The 20,494-nt window shown below is 38.0% G+C and overlaps 1 protein-coding gene across 1 annotated transcript in view; it reads right to left on the bottom strand.

Annotated features, from left to right (window-relative positions):
- Positions 1 to 19,254, bottom strand: part of LOC112045070 (putative uncharacterized protein DDB_G0286901) — a 177,346-nt gene extending 158,092 nt beyond the window's left edge. The window contains exon 1 of the mRNA XM_052882735.1: positions 19,081 to 19,254. Coding sequence (XP_052738695.1) covers positions 19,081 to 19,212 — 132 coding nt within the window. The 5' untranslated portion in view covers positions 19,213 to 19,254. The remainder of the gene's footprint in view (positions 1 to 19,080) is intronic.
- Positions 19,255 to 20,494: the final 1,240 nt, after the last annotated feature.

Below are 20,494 nucleotides of genomic sequence, written 5' to 3'. Positions count from 1 at the left end.
AACTTCATTGAGCGAGCTTTCTCATGCTCGGTGTAACTCTATCGGTATTCAAAGAAGTTTAATCAGAGTTACGCCGAGCATGATAGAGTTCACTCCATTGCGCACGGAGCAACTCTGAGCATTAATATCACGTACGTATCAGGTTAATGATCAATGATCATAATACTATAGACGTAATAAGACTAACTTGTTACAATTACGAGTAACATAACGGCAATAAAACAATGGCACGAATTTTTTGCGAGTTTCTGCTAATTATATACCCGTCCGTTATTTGAGCTTTATAAAGGTATGTTCACACGATGACGTACCGCAGGTTTCTTTTATCCTAAACCGCTGCTTAATGTAAAGCTAAGTCATGTGCCTACTCGACAGTACAAGGCTTTAGAAGGCTTTGTTTAGTCCTGGTCTCTAATTTTATATTGACGTTATCTTGTAGGTAAATTTCGCTTCAATTAAAATGTCTTTTACTGATTTAAATATTTGATTCATCAATAAATAATTATAATGTGTGAACTTGTATTACGCTAGATATAATGAATTAATATTGAAAATGAAAAAAAAAATAAAAGCTTAAGTACATGTATCTATACTAATATTATAAAGCTGAAAAGTTTGTTTATTTGTTTGATTGAATGCGCTAATCTCAGGAACTACTGGTCCAATTTGAAACATTATTTCAGTGTAGCCCATTTATCGAGGAAGGCTATAGGCTATATATTATCCCCATATTCCTACGGGAACTCCACAAGAGCTACTTCTTGTTCTACAGCAGTGAGCGAAAACGCGCGGCAGATAATGGCCGTGTGAATATAGCTTTACAGCCAATGTACGATAATACAATTTAGCTAATATGAGGGTCGATATACCTATTTGAAATAGTTTTAGTTTTAATTGCATACTTTTCTGTTGATAGTTCATTGACATTGCGATTAATTAAAACTGTATTTTTAAACTACAAAGTAGCAAGTGAAATATATTCGGGCTAATAAACATTTACTTTAGTAGCCTTGTTACAATATTTGAATGAAATTATTCAAGCGATTTTAAAATCAGATATCACTCTTAGATTCTATTTTTGTATACCTATTATCTACTTACGAATCTTTACAATAGGGATGATGACAGTTTTATAATTGTATATAAATTAAGAGTATGCTAATAGTAAAGCAATTTTGTAAAAGTAACAGGGTAGATTCTGCGATCATTACTTTCGGAGCTACAGGGATTTAAAGGGTCAGATTTGCGGCGCTGTCACAGATCCCTGAAAAACGCCCCATACAAAATGGTACGAACTAATGACGTCGTAGGTAATATAATAATTGTTAGATTTGTATGTGCGTTCAAACAAAATTACTAATATCTTTGTTATTTGTGCGTTTATGTTTATAGTTCACATATTAAAAAATGTCACATTTAATGTAAGGAAGCTAAAACTGTATGAATTTTCATCTAATTACGATAAAAGATTTTTAATAGATTTTGAAATTTTATAATCTCATTTATTTTGCAAATATCCAGACAATCTTTGCTTTTCTATATCTATACTAATATTATAAAGAGGTAAAGTTTGTAAGTTTGTAAGTTTGTCACATTTTTTAAATGGGGTAATCTTCGGAACTACTGGTCCAATTTTAAAAATTCTTTCACCAGTAGAATGCTACATTATCGGGGAGTGCTATAGGCTATATTTTATATTGGTATCATATATATTAGCCGAGTTGTCACAGTTTTTGTTAGACAGGTCGGACTGAAAATCCTCTTAAACAGACTTATTCGCATGCGCTGCCTTAACTATTGTGTAAAATTGAAATTAATGTATAGAGACTTTATGTATCTTTAAAAGTTTTACAAAAAAGTCCGCGACACCATATATCTATCTTCTATATATTAGCAGATATTAGTACCTTTTGTGTTTTAAAAATTATTAATTTTATATACTTAGGTTTACGTCATTATTTATACAAATAAACTTTAATCCTTATTAAAATAAATTATTTAATAATCACAAGGATATTATGGAGATAAGATTTGCCCTTTACAGTATGTTAATTACTTAAATAATATCGGAGATAATACAAAATTTCTAAAAGACGCAGAAATTCCGCTATATGACGCCCGGCGACTTTCATTTACGTAGTTCCCGTTCCCGTGTGAATATGGGGATCAAACATAGCCTATGACACTCGCAAATAACATAGCTTTCTATTGGTAAAACAATTTTCCAAATCGGTCCAGTAGATCCAGAGATTACCTCCTACAACCACACGAACTTTACCTCTTTATATTATTAGCATAGAAGTCTCTATTTCTCTTGGTCATACCACCACTCTCGAAGGACTGGACCGATTTTGCTAAGGGTAGGAGTAAGATAGAGAAGTTACAGGGTAGGGTACGGGTAGGGAAGCGTAGGGGTAGTGTAGGGGTAGGGTAGGTTTAGGGCCGGGTTTAGGGTAGTGGTAGGGTAGGGGTAGAGGTAGGGTAGTGGTAGGGTAGAGGTACGGGTAGGATAGGGAAGTGGTAGGGTAGGGGTAGGATAGGCGTGAGATAGGGGTACGGGTGGGAATGGGGTAGGAAAGGGATAGGGTACGGGGAGGGTAGGGGTAGGATGGGGGTAGTGGTAGGATGGGGGTAGGGTGTAGGTAAGGTAGGCGTAGGATAGGAGTAGGTTTGGGGTAGGGTAGGGGTAGGGGTAGGGTAGGGTAGGGGTAGGGTAGATGTAGGGGTTGGGTAGGGTTGGGGTAGTGGTAGGGTAGGGGTAGGGTAGGGTAGGGGTAGTAGTAAAGTTAACATCGAAATTTACGCGGACGAAGTCGCGGGCGTCCGCTAGTTATGTATAAATTAGTTAACATTGTCTTTATTTACCCGAATGTATCATAAAAATCAATATATTCAAACCTAGTCATCATCCCCATTAGAAAAATCGTAATAATAGATATTATATTATTGACTTCAGTAGGTATATAAAGTAAAAAGCTTTTTATGTTAATTAGCGTATTTCATACATACTGTACCAGGAGATAGAGCAGTGATAGTCCAGTGGATATAACCTCTGCCTCCGATTCCGGAGGGTTTGGGCTCGAATTCGGTTCGGGGCATGCACCTCCAACTTTTCAGTTGTGTGCATTTTAAGAAATTAAATATCACGTGTCTCAATCGGTGAAGGAAAACATCGTGAGGAAACCTGCATACCAGAGAATTATCTTCATTCTCTGCGTGTGTGAAGTCTGCCAATCCGCATTGGGCCAGCGTGGTGGACTATTGGCCTAACCCCTCTCATTCTGAGAGGAGACTCGAGCTCAGCAGTGAGCCGAATATGGGTTGATGACGTACGGGGAAGCTAAATCGCTTGGCGATACGTTGTCGGTAGGGTGAGGTAGCTTGGACTTAGTACGCTGCTCCAATGTTTATTTATTAAGAAGGTGCATTATTCAGGGAAGTGTTCTTTTCCCCAGCCGGGCTAGCATGGGCAAGGGATAAAATTTTTATCCACCCATTATATCCACTGACTAAGGATATAAATCCACCCGTCATAGCATGACCACAAGGGAAAGACAAATTAATCCCCGATTGACATTACGCGTGGAGATCTTTTCCTCGACTATGGCATATGGAGTGGATAAAATGATATACTTTGGGACTTTTGACATTTAAACGCGATAAATTTATCCCTGTGAAGTTGATATGGGGATAAAACTTTACTTAAAAAAACAATTATGTCTCGCATGTTTTGGTCTTTAACAATTGCTTCGCAATATGGGGTAGGGTAGGGGTAGGGTAGCGGTAGGGTAGGGGTGGGGTAGGGGGGTGGGGGCGGGGGGGGGAAGGGTTGGTGTAGGGGTGGGGGAGGGGGAGGGGGGTAAGGGGGGAGGGGTGTTGGGGGTGTTGGGGGAGGGGGAGGGGGGTTAGGGGCGGGGTAGGGGTGGGGTAGGGGGGGTAGGGTAGGGCAGGGGTAGGGTAGGGGTAGGGCAGGGGTAGGGTAGGGGTAGGGCAGGGTTAGAGGTAAAGAAGGGTAGAGTAGGGATAGAGAACAAGTGCACTTATGTCAAAACGAAGCTTGACCGGGTCCGCTAGTATGATAGATACTATAGATACCTACTACAAACCACCGCAAAAAACAATCACCAAACAAAACAATGCCAACAGAAAACAGATAAATAATATGCACAAAAAAACCAAATATTATCAAATTTACGTTTATTTCGGACTATTAATATACCTAATGCTAATTTATAAGATATATACAAATGGGTTGACAAGTCTTTCCCTCCGTTTATCCACCGGGAATATTATATCCACCGACGTGCCCATGCGCGGTGAGTGGATAAAACGAGTGTGGGGGATAAACGTTTTATCCTCTCCCCGTGGATAAATTTCTCCCTTGCCCGTGCTAGCCCTGCAGAAGTCGGTAATTTTTAAATGAAACAATTTATTTATGTAAGTACGCACCTACTTACCTACTTATTCGGATTACTTGGATAACAATCGTGACTTATCACAGTAATGTTTCCTGCTGTTGTTATTATATTCATAATTTTTTGCATCATTATAATGTAATTATGAACACAACTAAAACAATTTTGCAAAATCCGTGGTTTCCTTTAAAATTTTAATTATTTATTTCAGTGAATTAAGTAAACTAATAATGTCTGAGATATTTTACGTTTAGAACTATTCAATGTAATGATTAATAAAAAAATATTATGAGTATAGAATGATTATATAAAGAAGAGCAGTTTCTTGCCAACTCTTCCAGTAGAATCTACCTTTCGAACTGGTGGTAGTCTACACAAATAGTCAAACATGACGTTTCAAAAGTGTTTGTAGGGTAGATTTACTTGCGTTAAATATTTTTTTTTAATATTGATAGTTAAACGCCCCGTCATCAAATACCTTCCCAAAAAAAAATCATTTTAATTACCAAAACACCATTCGAATACATTGACATCATCATCATCATCATTATCAGCCGATGGACGTCCACAGCTGGACATAGGCCTCTTGCATGGACTTCCAAACAAAACGGTCTCAAACCGCCAACATCCAGCGGCTCCCTGCAACCCGCTTGATGTCCTCGATCCACCTAGTGGGGGGGTCGACCAACACTGCGCTTTCCGGTGCGGCATTCCAGAACCTTGGGACCCCAACTCAAAACTAAAACTTCAAACTCAAACTTCCTTTTCTAAATCGATCAATAACAGCCTATCTAGCTAATAAAAGCGTGTTAAAAAGGGTAACTTTGTACTCCTCAAACAGCAGTGAAAAAAACAAACTGGCTTTGAAACCGGCGCCCTGTCTGCAAAAGTTTTATTAGAAGCGTGTAGTTCAATTCGCTACTCGCTGCGGGGCTAACTTCAGCACGATTAAACTTTGCAAATTGTAAGCCAATTTCTTTGAGAACCATTTATTGCGATGTATCGTATTCGTAACTGTATGGGTAGGCGAGATCTATGTGGGCTAGTGTATTTATACCATGTTGGATATAGTATAGCTTTAGTTGAGGGATGGATTACGAGAATTTCGTCGTTAATGGTTACATGGTTAAATAATCCGGGAGGTCCTAGATTCAATTCAAACATATTGGATCATTATCGTATCCTCTACTAACACATCCAATAAAAAAATATATATAATGTAGTGACGTTTAAAAAACACTACATTTTTGCTGTTTTTTTTAATTTATAAAAATACTGTACGGGGAGGCGATACCTAGACGGGCTAGTGTAGTAGTATTTATAGCATTATGAGTTTGAGATGGTTCATGATCATCACCGTCAGCCAAAGGAGTCCTAGAATCTGATTCTACCTGTTGGATTCTCTTAATGAGATTATTGTTAAATTTTGCTTTTCAGAACTTATCTTTCTCGTCTTCATCGTAAACCTATCTAGTTAATAAAAGAGCAAGTAATGCTTGTCCCTTATTTCGTGGATTTGTCACATTCTGCAAGTTTTAAATAAGTAAGAAATACTATAAAAGCCTTTTAAACCCTAATAAGTACAGTCTTCCCATTTTAAATAAGTAAGAAATACTATAAAAGCCATATAAACCCTAATAAGGACAGTATTTGAAAGACAATATTCTAGCGGTCATATAATCTCAAGATGAAAGAGCTTAATATAATATGTTACATTACGGAACACGCGGAACACGCGGAACACGCGGAAACATGTTATTAAATAGTTTCCCTACATACGACCGCAAGGCGGTAAAGCTCGTGTTACACCAGATGATCTAATAGCCCCCAAAACCGATTACTGACAAAGTATTAGAATTTCTCACGTTGTGACCGCAGTTTTTTGTTTCTATGTTTTTAAATAGAAACAATTGCTTTATAGCATGTGTTAGTTTTGATTTACTTTGACTTCCAGAATGTTAAGGTTTTCATCATTATCATTATCCATGTCTGGTCCACAGATGGACTTCTGTACTTCTTAACATATGAGAATTGTATGATGTTGTTTGTCCATCTTGGTGTCCGGCCTAAACTGCGCTTTTGGGTTTGACATTTTCAGACCATGGAATCCCAGAATTCATCAGTTTTTTTTTGCTACCTAAAGATTTATTAGTTACTTCTGTGCTTTCAGATGTGAAGTCGCTATTCTAGCACCTCGGGAACCTAACGTAATTACTATTTGCACTACTTACTAGATTCCTTTTTACATTCTGATCTAAAGCGTAACCAAAAGCTGTGAAACGTAATGTATCCTTATGGTTTGACACATTGAGCTCTTTGCTGGACAACAATTACTTTTTTGATTTAAAGTTGATTTAAACGGAGTTAAAATAACTACATTACCGCGTTAATTAAAAGCAACAACCATAAGATAATAAATGATAGAGAATATATGAATAGATAAAGATATTCATATATCTATCGGCAAAAATCACAAATAATATTAGTTATATGCAAAGTACTCGATATATCCAACCACTATTATCCGTTACTTATTAACCATTACAATGTTGTCACGCCTAATTTATTTCCATTTTGGTTTGTACAACTTTCAATTTGCAGACATATTTTACAGTGTAACATTCCTGCCTTTTCTCTTATAATAAATGGCGACTTGATGAACTTTCGCTTTTAAATGTCTAACAACAATGGAGTAATGACAATATGTTATATGTGTTATGTGTTGTCTGACATAGTATTATGCTCTCACTTATGTTCACAAATGTTTTGTGTCGTTATATCTTTTGTGTCAGCAAATTTGATGCATTGTTAAATATTATTTTATTTAAAGTTGGGGTGTCGGGGTCACCTGGGTGGAGGGAATCAAGATATTTTCTCTTTCAACTACAAGGTAGATCTGACATACTAATAATTTTCTAACCGTATCCTTTGATTTATTGTTTATATTAAGTGTTTACTTTAAAAACAATGAAAAATGATTTATCAAAAGCATTTGATTGTGTTATAAAACCTTTTTATATTATCAAAGTTAAATGTTTCTATTCTACTTTGTACGTATTTGATAGCATTCATTTCAGACCATAATGAATTAATATTCTTTAGTAAATTGCATATAGATTAGCTTTTGCTACAACAATAGGTGCTATGGCCAAATACCATAACTCAGTTCTTTTTTGTGAATGATTGAATGTAGTTTTAAAAGCATTATATTCAAAAGTACAATAAAATTGACCTAGCTACTACTGTTATATTCTTTATCCAGAGAATACTAAAGCGTGTACCATAAAATTAACGACTACCCTTCACTAGTACATTGTAAGACTATATTATAGAAAACTAGCGGACCCGCTCAAGCTTCGGTTTGACTTATGATGCACTTCTTCCCTATCCCTACCCTACCCTGCTTCTACCCTACTCCTACCCTACTCCTACCCTACCCCTACATTACCTCTACCGTACCTCAACCCTACGCCTACCCTAGTCATACCCTACTTTTACCCTACCCCTAGGATTTAGGGGTTTTTTAAAAAATAGATGGCTATTCTCATATATACCGGATAAGCACAAAAAATTTCATCAAAATCGGTCAAGCCGTTTCGGAGGAGTATGGCAACGAAAACTGTGACACGAGAATTTTATATATTAGATGTTAATTCTTTTAAATATGCCTACTGCCCTCCTTTATTAAGACTCCTTGATATGCATATTAATTACTTCTATAGTGGTAAAAAGAAATTTTGAAAAATAAAAAAAATATTTTGGCGTTACATTCCTCCCATACACGCAAAGTGAGGATGATTTTTTTATTGTTTATCCCATGGTGTGGGGTATTTTACGTTATCCGTATTTTTTTTGCATTACATAAGTGATTAAAGTGCTTAACCTACGGAACACTAGACTGCACGTGGCTCGACACGCACTTGGCCGGTTTATTTTATTACATAGAGCTAAATTATGGGAAGATTTTCTTTCAATCGCGACCGTAATAGCTTCGCTTAATATCTGTAATTATGTTAAAGAAAAAGTGTTAACTGAACGGCAATGAACTTAAAGGTGCATTCTCTCTTATTTGGGCAAGAATTACTTTCATTTCTTTAGATACAAGTACATTAATAAATGCAATTCCATTCAATATCAGGCTTTCGTACTTTTAATATGGAAATCTTGTTACAATAATTTCAGTAAAAGTAAGTTTTGACCGAATTCCGATAAATAAAGACAATATGTAAGTTAATTTCCTACGAGTATAATAAATGTATTGTAGGTTACACATATTGTTGAGAATAGTACTTACTGATCATAAAATGTATGGCTATTTGTAGTAAATTCAGCAGTTTGCTATTTCTTACATCTATACATGTCCAAATTAGTATCATTTAATAAAAATATTATTAGTTTTAGACTGGTTTAATTTCAATTTTATTGAAAGTTGCATAATCTAGATATGGGGAATTATCTACGTTATAAAATACACGATTTCAAAAACACAGTACATTTTCAAAAATTATTAGCAACTATCAATTTAAATTATTTTTGGTGATTTTGATTTATTACTAAATACTTAGACGGTTAAGGGTCTGAATCCTTAAAACCTACTATTTCCCAAAGCCACCTCTGTCCAATCTCCATAATTGTGGTAGGTACATGAGCTGACGAACTTTCAGCTTTTATAAAATGACGAAGGTCTGGGGTTCACGGGCTCTTAGTCTATAGTGCATTATGTCACTCAAGACATAAGAAACAACTAGATATGAGTTATGGGTTTTCAAAATCCCCTAAACCATCATATCGCTACGAGCTACAACTTAACGATCACCTGCTGAACCTTATCATCGCTTACGCAACGCAATCTTTGAGTTATCTCAGATTTATTGCCGATAATCTTGGTTTAAAGTGTAAGTAAAATGGGCCTGTGAAAGTATTTTTTGACTTCTCTTTAATATTATAACATCTGTACTTAAACAGATTTTAACAGCAGATTAAATTAACTAAGACAAAACGGCTTTCAAGTAATCATCCGCGATGTCAATGTAACTGAAAAACTCTTAAAGTACTTGGTTTTTAAAAGTTCCTATTTAGTAAAATTAGTGTCTGTCTGTAATATCAAAATAACCGTGGTTTCTTAAAACGAACTTTTTGTCATTAAGAAAGAATACAATAAGGAACTTAAGCTAACTTCTCTTAATAACTATATAAGTCATGCCTACGTAGAATGGTCTGCATTTCCGCGCTGGACAGTCAGGTTTTGCAATAAATGAGCTAGCCCTTCTGTCACAAATTTTTGGAATTTTTTGTCTGCCCGGGCTAATTTCTGGAACGGCTGAACCGATTTTAATGGGACTGCTACTGGAAGATAGAGGAGGAGGATAATTTCGTGATCCCGAGTTTCCATATGGACGAAGTCACTGATTGTTAGTTCAAACTCAGGACAGGACTAAAGGAGAAACTAAGTCTCCATACAAATTCGGGCCCAAATTATACAAATGATACAGAGCTGAAAATTGGCCATAAATTAGGACAATTAAGGAGAACTCATGAGGCTAATTTTCAAAGAAATCTACATTTGCCTAATCAATTAAATTACTTGTAACAGGCGGGCAATGATTCGTATCCCTTTGACATAAAATTCATTGCACTATCTGTGTCTAACTGACAGGCGATAGTTCTAATAAGGATTTGACACTAACTTGATACATCTATTCAAATTATGATAATAAAGATATTTGACAATGACATCTCATTCATTAACAGCCTGCGTTTGCAAAGACATCTGACAATAAACGAAATACTCATAATTTTTTACGATCGGCGTGAAAATAACGAAATCAGCTTAATTTCCCTTTTGGCAAATACTATTTCGGCAAGAATGTAATGGAGTATTCCAGTAAATAAATACAAGATTTTTAGTAGATTTTTCATTTCGGTGTCGTTCGGAAAAGAAGTCCCCATTTCGGACATCTCCTTTGGCACCACAGAGTAACCAGAGTGAGTTAACTGCGTGCTGAAGCCGGTGAAACCCATAAAAAAAAACAAAAGTCACGCGTCTCCTTAACATCCGCATAAACAAACTTTTGCCATAATTTGTATTTCAAAATTGAACACTAACAACAATAACGTAAAATAATATAATACTAAATAATAACCAATAAAAAAATAATCCATTTTATTTTTTTAGTTTTTGAGAACAGTTTTAAAATCATTTAAATACTTAAGACACCATTTTTCTTGAATAATATTGAAATTACTGGTGCGAAGCTTCATGTCGTACTGACTCGAGAATGTATTAGATTTTGAATTTTGTATTCGTGGCGGGTACGACACCGCCGTGTTTCGTGCGCACCATCTGCCTATTATTGATTAATCTGTGATTGGCACATAAAGCTATTGGAATTTTCACAATACACAATATAACATTAAATCTCAGGTAACCGACTCCTTTAAAATAGTTCGGCACTTCGCCGAAGGTTCTCACGGACTATCAATTGGAGTCTAAGTAATGGAAAGCGATAAAATAGCTGGAGTTGACCGCATACCAGAATAAGTGCGTTCACACAATACCACATAAAGTACGCTTGAGTTACTTTAAACTATGACAAATTAATGTTAAGAGCACGCTGGCCAATTGATCGCATTCGTGCATTAATTTAGCTGAAAGCACATAAACTCGTAGCTGTTCTCCTAATCATACCAGTAAATGAACGATTATATACGAGTTAGTCTTAGGAGTCACTAGATTTTGTACGTGTGGGAATGTCGGGATAAAATATAACATATTCTAGACTATTATTATTTATATCAGTCTGTGTCATCAGGTTGATTATTTATAATAAACTAGCCGCTCATGGTTCCACCCGCGTTCCCGTGGGAATAACAGGATAAAGTGTAGCAACACTCAATTTCAAAATTGGTTCAATAGATCCATATCTATACTTTACCTTAATATTAGTTTATTAAATTTACTCGCTCGGTGACATTCACAACAATATAAAATATTGAGATTTACTTTTTTTAAAGAAATTGATTTGTAGCACGGACTTGAAAAGTTGGTCGTGTTATGTTCTCGTAAGTAGAACACATAGAGCCGTCAGTTAAAGTAACGATCATTAACATCTAATCGTAATCGTTATCGAGTCATTATCACCCTAACCTAGTTGTGCCCTATGCTGATGATTGATGATGATGACTATAGGTACAGAAGGTCGTTTAGTTGAGGTATTAATTCAATATGTATGTGTGGAAAAAAGTGCGAATATAGTAGCCTTAACAACGATTACTTTACATAAGCTCCAGTTAGATAACTAACAGAATTTATTAAATATTTAATAATAATCTTATTATGGTTTTATTATAAAGGATTTCTTATGCCTTTCTAGCCAGACATTCCTTATTTTAGCATGGCTGAAGTTTGTCAGTCTATCCTCCTACCGTAGGTAAGTACGGTAGCTAATTATGGAGTTTGGACCGTGGTGAATTTAGACAATTTTTTGGAAGAAAGAAACCTATATTTAGTCCAATTTGGAACTTTGAAGAAAAAAACTCATAGTCTGACCTACTGAACCCAAGACCTCATAATCCGATATGCATAGACTTACCACTAGACCACGAGGCAGCTTTTAGCATTAATGAGTATATGGGGAAGTCTCGCAATAGTTTAGAAATTATGAGCGAACGAAGAAATGAGCAACCACTAGTGACAATTATATGCGGGTCTTAAACAGAAAGAGGACGATGCAATGACGAAATGTAAACATTTTGGCGCCGGGAACAAGGAAACAAACGCCACTTTGCGGCTCCCATCAAAATAAACATGAAACTAGGTGACGTTTTATGTAGAGAGCCCTTTTAAGATTTGTCTGTATTTGAAGTGAGGAGGAAATGAATTGTAAATCATAGCTTTTCTTTGCAACTGTATTTACCTCAGACTTACATTTTAATTATCACATGAAAGAACTTTTTAAAACTTGCCAGTTTTCTAACTGTCAGAATTTATTTTATAGTAGGTATTCTTTTAATGATTGAGCCCACATGATTTGTCAGACCCTTTACTAGTTGGGTAGCAGACATAACTAAAAATATATTTTTATAAATTGTTTTCCCTTTTTACAACACTCCACCTTCCGATTTTCGACCATCAATAGACCAGCATGGTTGCAACTAGGTATACCAAGTGTCCAATCAAAGCTCAGAAAGTGAAGTGATTTAGCTCACAAGTTTTGACCCACATAATTACTAACAGGGCAAGTAAAAACATAACGGAGAGTGACATCACTGCCCTAAATAATTTACTAGACCATCGACAACAATATTTGGAAAAAAAGAAAACAGCAAACAATGGTCGTCGACAGACTATAAATATAATTTATCTTGAACAATAAAAGCAAATCTCGAAAGACATTAATATAAAAGTGATATCAAAATGAAATAAAAAGCGTGGCTGGTTATTTTCAATTCGCAGTGAACAATGGACCGGTTGAAGGCTTTGTTTGTACGGTCTCATCTTTGGCTATAATTTCCACTGCAGACAGAATCCGGATGTTTTATGAGCAAAAGCAATCAGCTCCAAGTACATTAAGCAATAAGTTTTTACTATATGTCCAAACTTTATTTGAGTTATATCAAACTTTAACCTTTGTTGAAACATTAAAAAAATCCATACACTTTTGAATTTTGAATTTTTGAATTTTCAAAAATATTTTTTTATAATTTTTTATTCTTTACAAGTTAGCGGGCTAACTTGTAAGGAGTAGGAAAATCAAAAAAAATCAACATCCCTTTCGGTTTCTACACGGCATTGTACCAGGACGCTAAATCGCTTGGCGGTACGTCTTTGCCGGTAGGGTGGTAACTAAGCCGCGGCCGAAGCCTCCCACCAGCCAAAACATACTCATAAGACAATTTTTTATTTATGACAAAATACCAGGCAAAGATAACTTAGCAGTTGGAAGTGTTAACTGCAAACAAATTACATGTTCGAAAATTACATAGCTTACGTTATTTAGTAGTGTTTTCAAGAAATATTTGTATTTGCCGATCTAAGGAATAATGGATTTAGATATTGTTTTAAACAAACGCAGTGTTGGTCGACCCCCCATCAAGTGGACTAAGGAAATCTAGAGTGTTGCAGAGAGCCGCTGGATGCTGGAGGCTCGAGACTGTTTTGTTTGGAAGTCCATGCAAGAGGCACATGTCCAGCAGTGGATGGAGTGGCTGGTAATGATGATGATGAATCTAAACAATAATATCCTACATCTAAATTGTTAGATTCGTTTTAAGAGACGAATTGTTTGAGTTATGAAACTTAATTAGTTTTGGAGTCTATTTTTATATTATTTTTAATATTAATATATTTTTTAATTTTATTATGGCTATTATATAAAGTATGAGCAATTTGTGGTATTGCATAAGTTTTACCTGCACATGGGCTGTCACAAGTCAGATCAATACAAAGCATTGGTTGGACTGATGTGGAGGAGTTAAGTAGTTCAACAGAGTATATAATTGATCGTTTGATATCTATTAAATAAATTTTAACATCTGTAATTTATAATTATAGTTATTATCACAGCTGATGATAGTTTAAATTGCTAAAATATAGATGCGATTAAGATAATTATACCGTTCCTACTCGTAATGGTAAGGGAGCGTTTGACCCGCGGATGCGCAACTTTCTATGCGGTAGCTCGTGCCCTCACGTAACGTTTCTTAAACTTTACTCCACTGCAGTGACTGCAGTACGAGATTACTACTATTATGATATTTGTAAACGTTTGCAAAGGTTTGGTCTGGCTTTTTGTTCCTGCTACGTATTTAGTTTCTCAACAGGTGGGCCTGAAAGTGCTCATGTATCGCTCCACCCAGTTATAGTTGAGAACGCTGCACTCGAAATTGTGGACGAATACATATACCTAGGACATATGATCCAGTTACCTTACCTTACCTTATCAGCCGATAGACGTCCACTGCTGGACATAGGCCTCTTGCATGGACCTCCAAGCACAACGATCTCGAGCCGCCAGCATCCAGCGGCTCCCTGCAACCCGCTTAATATCCTCGGTCCACCTAGTGGGGGGTCGCCCAACACTGCGCTTTCCGGTGCGGGGTCGCCATTCCAGCACCTTGGGGCCCCAACGTCCATCGGCTCTTCGAACTATGTGGCCCGCCCATTGCCACTTCAGCTTCGCGACTCGCTGAGCTATGTCAGTGACTTTGGTTCGTCTGCGGATCTCCTCATTCCTGATTCGATCACGCAGAGAAACTCCAAGCATAGCTCGCTCCATCGCCCGCTGAGTGACTTTGAGCCTTCTAATAAGGCCCATAGTCAGCGACCAAGTCTCGGATCCGTATGTCATCACTGGCAACACGCACTGATCGAAGACTTTCGTCTTCAAGCACTGAGGAATTTCGGACGAAAAGATGTCGCGGAGTTTTCCGAACGCTGCCCAGCCGAGCTGGATTCGGCGATTCACCTCTTTCTCAAAATTGGACCTACCTAACTGGACTGTGTGTCCTAGGTATATATGATCCAGTTAGGTTGATCCAATTTCGAGAAAGAGGTGAACCGTCGAATCCAACTCGGCTGGGCTGCATTCGGGAAACTTCGCGACATCTTTTCGCCCGAAATTCCTCAGTGCCTGACAAAGGTCTTCGAACAGTGCGTGTTGCCAGTGATGACCTATGGTTCCGAGACTTGGTCGCTAACTATGGGCCTCATAAAAAGGCTCAGAGTCACACAGCGGGCGATGGAACGAGCTATGTTAGGAGTATCTCTGCGTGATCGAATCAGAAATGAGGATCCGCAGAAGAACCAAAGTCACAGACATAGCTCAACGAGTTGCGAAGCTGAAGTGGCAATGGGCGGGGCACATAGTTCGAAGAGCCGATGGACGTGTGTGTCCCAAAGTGCTGGAATGGCGACCCTGCACTAGTAAGCGCAGTGTTGGCCGACCCTCCACCAGGTGAACTGACGACATCAAGCGAGTCGCAGGGATTCGCTGGATGCAGGTGGCTCAGTATCGTGATGTTTGGAAGTCCCTACAAAAGGCCTATGATGATGATGATGATGATGACGTTTTTAGTATCTGTTTTACCCTTCCTATTTATATTGACGCGACATTCAAAACCTCTTTACCAAAAAAAACATCAAAATTGGTTCATATTCAAGTGACATATTTAAGTGGACTCAATAAGAATATTTTCATTGCCGATATTATCACATATGGGTAATATATGTGTCCATTTATTAGGTATATCAAATATTTATATCACTCTGCTCTAAATTACTATGAGCGAATCACGCGCACTGATCAGACAATTTAATATCGATTGAAATTAAATTTTATAGTGCAATAAATAGGGTCTCAATTTAAATTGATAGCCATTTGGACTTGTGTGAACTTTGTCGCCGACTGAAGCGGTTTCATATTACACGCGTAGTTCTATGGATTCAGTTGAACGTTTTAAGTTAGGAACTTTAATGGAAAATAATATCTGTTATTGATAACTTGGTAGTTCCATGGTGTTTTGTAGTTAAATGCCTAGTATGATCAATGATGATAAAATATATGTTTATAGAAAATTTTATTCATCTTCCCACGAACAGTATAAAAATTTTATAAATGTCATTTATAATTTTTAAATCTAAAATTTTGACTTTTTAAAAGTGGTAGTAGAATCGAGGCTAATTGAAATGAACGATTTTAAAATGTCATTTACTCTGATAAATTTTCAACTATTCTTATCTGTGCATTCACACCAAATTAGGTTTTAAGCAATGAAGATTCCTGAGAAAGTATTCAGTCATTGTTTTCAAAAAGTTTGCATGGATGTTTGTTACTCTTTAACGCCGCAACTACTAAACCGATTTTCCTTTTCATCCCGAAAAAATCTATGGTTCCCGAGAGATTTCTGAAAAACTAAATTTCACGCGGACGGCCGCTAGTTCATTATAAAAGTTAAATTAACTTAAAAGACTTAGCAGATAATACTGCTTGTTTTAAACGCTTTAACCCTTTACTTGAACCACACTTAAATAATGAACTATTTAGTTCACTCGGTTTATACTAGTATCTAATGCAACTCCGATGCACTTGTGATTTATTTAGGTCAAACTCTGAGTGTAATTTATACTGAATTAGCCTTATAAGTGTATTTAACTATCTGTGCACGCCAAAGAATTGAATGTTTTCATTTGAAGTACCGGCGTCTTTAAAAATAGGCGATTGATTGGTTTTATTAATTTATATAAGTCTATGATTGCATAACGATCCTTGATTTGACTTTTGGGTAGCTATGTAGATTGTTATAGTTTTCTTTTTCTTTCAAATGCAGTTCGGACCTGGGAAGTGGTGATAGCCCAGTAGGCCAGTGTAGTGGATTATTAGCCTTTTTATTATCACGTTTTGACAGTAAACTCGTGATCAACAGTGAGATCAATATATGATGATGATGATGATGATTTGGAAAGTTGGCTGTGTTACACAACTTTAAGCTATAGGTCCCGGTCACGTATTCTGAAGGGGATCGTTACAATGCTAAGCATTCTCCTATAAGCCTGTTAAGCCACTTTTGGGCACGGATATGAAGTTCACCTTCGAATTCCCGACTACAAAATACTATGAATTTTATCGCATTCTTTAGCCCAAAGTTTAATGTCGTTGCCTGTATACTCAATTTGCCGTGACGCATTTTATAACGGTTAAAGGACTAGACTCAACACCGAAGAAGCTATATACAGTTTGCTCCCCGCTTGTTGGACAATTGGAGTGTACCCACTCGTAATGCAACTATATCGCCTTGTTGGAAAGGAAGGGGAACATTGTTCATAAAAAAGAAATTACAAAGATTTTTTAAAGTTTATGGACTTAATATGTGATTAATAAATTATCACATGATGCATCCATTAAACGTAATATTAATGCAATAACTGTACGTAATGTAATATGTATACGATACAATAAGCAAAGTGCATCTGTGAACAATGTCCCCAGTACTAACGTAAACAGATGAGCCCACCGCGTGCCGCTTATCTACAGTTATAGCTGCCGGCGTCTCGGCGACGATGTATAAACATTTCTAGAATACCCCCCATAAACATTGCGCTCCTATTACTGCTTACAAAGATTTATATTGAATTAGAAGAGCAACGTTCTCAGAAATGTAATAAACGCAGTATAAATTAAGTATTCTATTAATTAAAGCATGATAGAGGATAAACAAAGTGCAACTGTGACCGATGTTATCAAGTATATTAATGTCTGAGATAAAAGTTATACAAGTAAACATAATTATTAGCTTTCCGCGTGCTTGAAGTTAATAGACTAAATGTCTAAGAATATTTTTGACATTGTATAGATCAGCACAGCAAACACTTCTAGTGGTAGCAAAGATGTAGCGTACGATGGAAAACGCTTGCCTAGAAGAAGCCAAACTCTTATCTTAAAGATATCCTTAAGTCGGTGATTGGGAAAACGGAAGCTGAAAGGCCATAACAACGAAGAGCCATAAAGCTTCGTACAAACCCAACGAACGTCAACGACATAAGGAGATTAGTGCAATAACTGGCGAATATATGAAATATGATAAAACGAAGAAGTAGGGTCTAGATCGAAAAGTTTCTTGGCTGACTCGCTAATAAACATACAAGGAACATTAAAAATGTAAAAGACCGGGCTGTATACAACTATACGGAACAAACAGCAATGCCGATACTGAAATGAAATGAAACACTATTGAATAATGAAAAGAATACATTCAAGAAACTGAAGAATATTACACTACCATAAGAAGAGAAACAATTACAGTAAACACTATTATAACCATATCGGTTTAACAACCAATTACGTCCCAACTGAGCACATCAAAATAGGCAAACTCAAGCAAATTCTCAGCTCAATATTGATTTATAATTTGTTAATTAACTTTTAATCGTCCGTGGGAAATCGCTCGCTCGTTCAAGCGATGTTTGTCGCTTCATTTACGCTGACCCAGCGTCGCTCGCTCCGACCAACGACCGACGTGTTCACTGCTCGCTCGCGTCCGGCGCAGTTTCTCACGCATTGAAAAACGAAAGTGTAATAAAGTGTATTTTAGAATTGGATTTCGCAAGTGACTGTTTATGATGTTCCGTCGTAAAATAATTAACGTTTTCCCTTCTTTATTTGTCTTTAATTCTGATGCTATCTGAACGTGTGAACTATCTCGTTAGGGGATTGTTGGAGATCATTTTCGGTTTCTTTGTGTTTGTACATAATGGTAACGTATCCGAGAGGTTTTAATTAATTATTTTATCTGATACATCTTTTGAGCAATTGATATTGAATTGTTTAATAAGATTTTATTTTTACCTTAGCAGTGTACTTTAGCCATGCAGAATGTGTAAGAGCATGTTGAAATGATGCCAAAGAAGTACCTACAAATACAATTGGATATATGACTTTCTTTGAGTATATTGATTTTTATTTTTATGAGACTTTCGGGAAAATTGAGTCAATATCTAAAATCTAAGAATATCAGGATGTTTGTATTAATAAATAAGGTCTAAGATTTCAAATAATAGAAATCTCGTAAAACCTGAAAACTGAGTATGCTGCGCTGCCCCCCCGCTCCGCGCCCGCTCATGCCTCAGGCGGGCGGCGGCATGCTCTACATCAAAGCTAACAAGACTGACCTGGAACAGTAGATAGCCAGAGTCGTACATCCAGAAGTCGTCCGGCGCGTTGCCCGGCTTGCTGAGGTGGATGGCGAGGCAACGCTGCAGGATGAGTGTGCAGCGCTGCCCCCCCGCTCCGCGCCCGCTCATGCCTCAGGCGGGCGGCGGCATGCTCTACATCAAAGCTAACAAGACTGACCTGGAACAGTAGATAGCCAGAGTCGTACATCCAGAAGTCGTCCGGCGCGTTGCCCGGCTTGCTGAGGTGGATGGCGAGGCAACGCTGCAGGATGAGTGTGCAGCGCTGCCCCCCCCGCTCCGCGTCCGCTCATGCCTCAGGCGGGCGGCGGCATGCTCTACATCAAAGCTAACAAGACTGACCTGGAACAGTAGATAGCCAGAGTCGTACATCCAGAAGTCGTCCGGCGCGTTGCCCGGCTTGCTGAGGTGGATGGCGAGGCAACGCTGCAGGATGAGTGTGCAGCGCTGCCCCCCCGCTCCGCGCCCGCTCATGCCTCAGGCGGGCGGCGGCATGCTCTACATCAAAGCTAACAAGACTGACCTGGAACAGTAGATAGCCAGAGTCGTACATCCAGAAGTCGTCCGGCGCGTTGCCCGGCTTGCTGAGGTGGATGGCGAGGCAACGCTGCAGGATGAGTGTGCAGCGCTGCCCCCCCGCTCCGCGCCCGCTCATGCCTCAGGCGGGCGGCGGCATGCTCTACATCAAAGCTAACAAGACTGACCTGGAACAGTAGATAGCCAGAGTCGTACATCCAGAAGTCGTCCGGCGCGTTGCCCGGCTTGCTGAGGTGGATGGCGAGGCAACGCTGCAGGATGAGTGTGCAGCGCTGCCCCCCCGCTCCGCGCCCGCTCATGCCTCAGGCGGGCGGCGGCATGCTCTACATCAAAGCTAACAAGACTGACCTGGAACAGTAGATAGCCAGAGTCGTACATCCAGAAGTCGTCCGGCGCGTTGCCCGGCTTGCTGAGGTGGATGGCGAGGCAACGCTGCAGGATGAGTGTGCAGCGCTGCCCCCCCGCTCCGCGCCCGCTCATGCCTCAGGCGGGCGGCGGCATGCTCTGGAACAAACAGACACATATTATAAATAAAAATATATTATTAAAAGCATTTGTTTGGTAGTAGGAGGCGGTGGCTAGTTACCACCTTAACGGCAATGATGTACCGAAGTACGAAAAAGTTACATAACAGCACAAGAGTAAAATTTTAAACTTTTTTGTTTAGGTCAAACCTTGCAACTGGATGAAATCTGGACTGAAATACTTGGTAAATAAAGAGTGTTGAGTTTTTACCAGTAGTAAATAAATTAATAAAATATGGATTATACAATATGGATATCCTTCCTACATCCAGCGGTGGTAAACCATTGGTCAACACAAGCGGTTTAGAAAATATAGCACCTGCCCTTACATA

Source organism: Bicyclus anynana, chromosome 7 (genome assembly GCF_947172395.1).
Source record: "Bicyclus anynana chromosome 7, ilBicAnyn1.1, whole genome shotgun sequence".
Classification (NCBI taxonomy): domain Eukaryota; kingdom Metazoa; phylum Arthropoda; class Insecta; order Lepidoptera; family Nymphalidae; genus Bicyclus; species Bicyclus anynana.
This window is presented reverse-complemented; position numbering and strand designations above follow the sequence as displayed.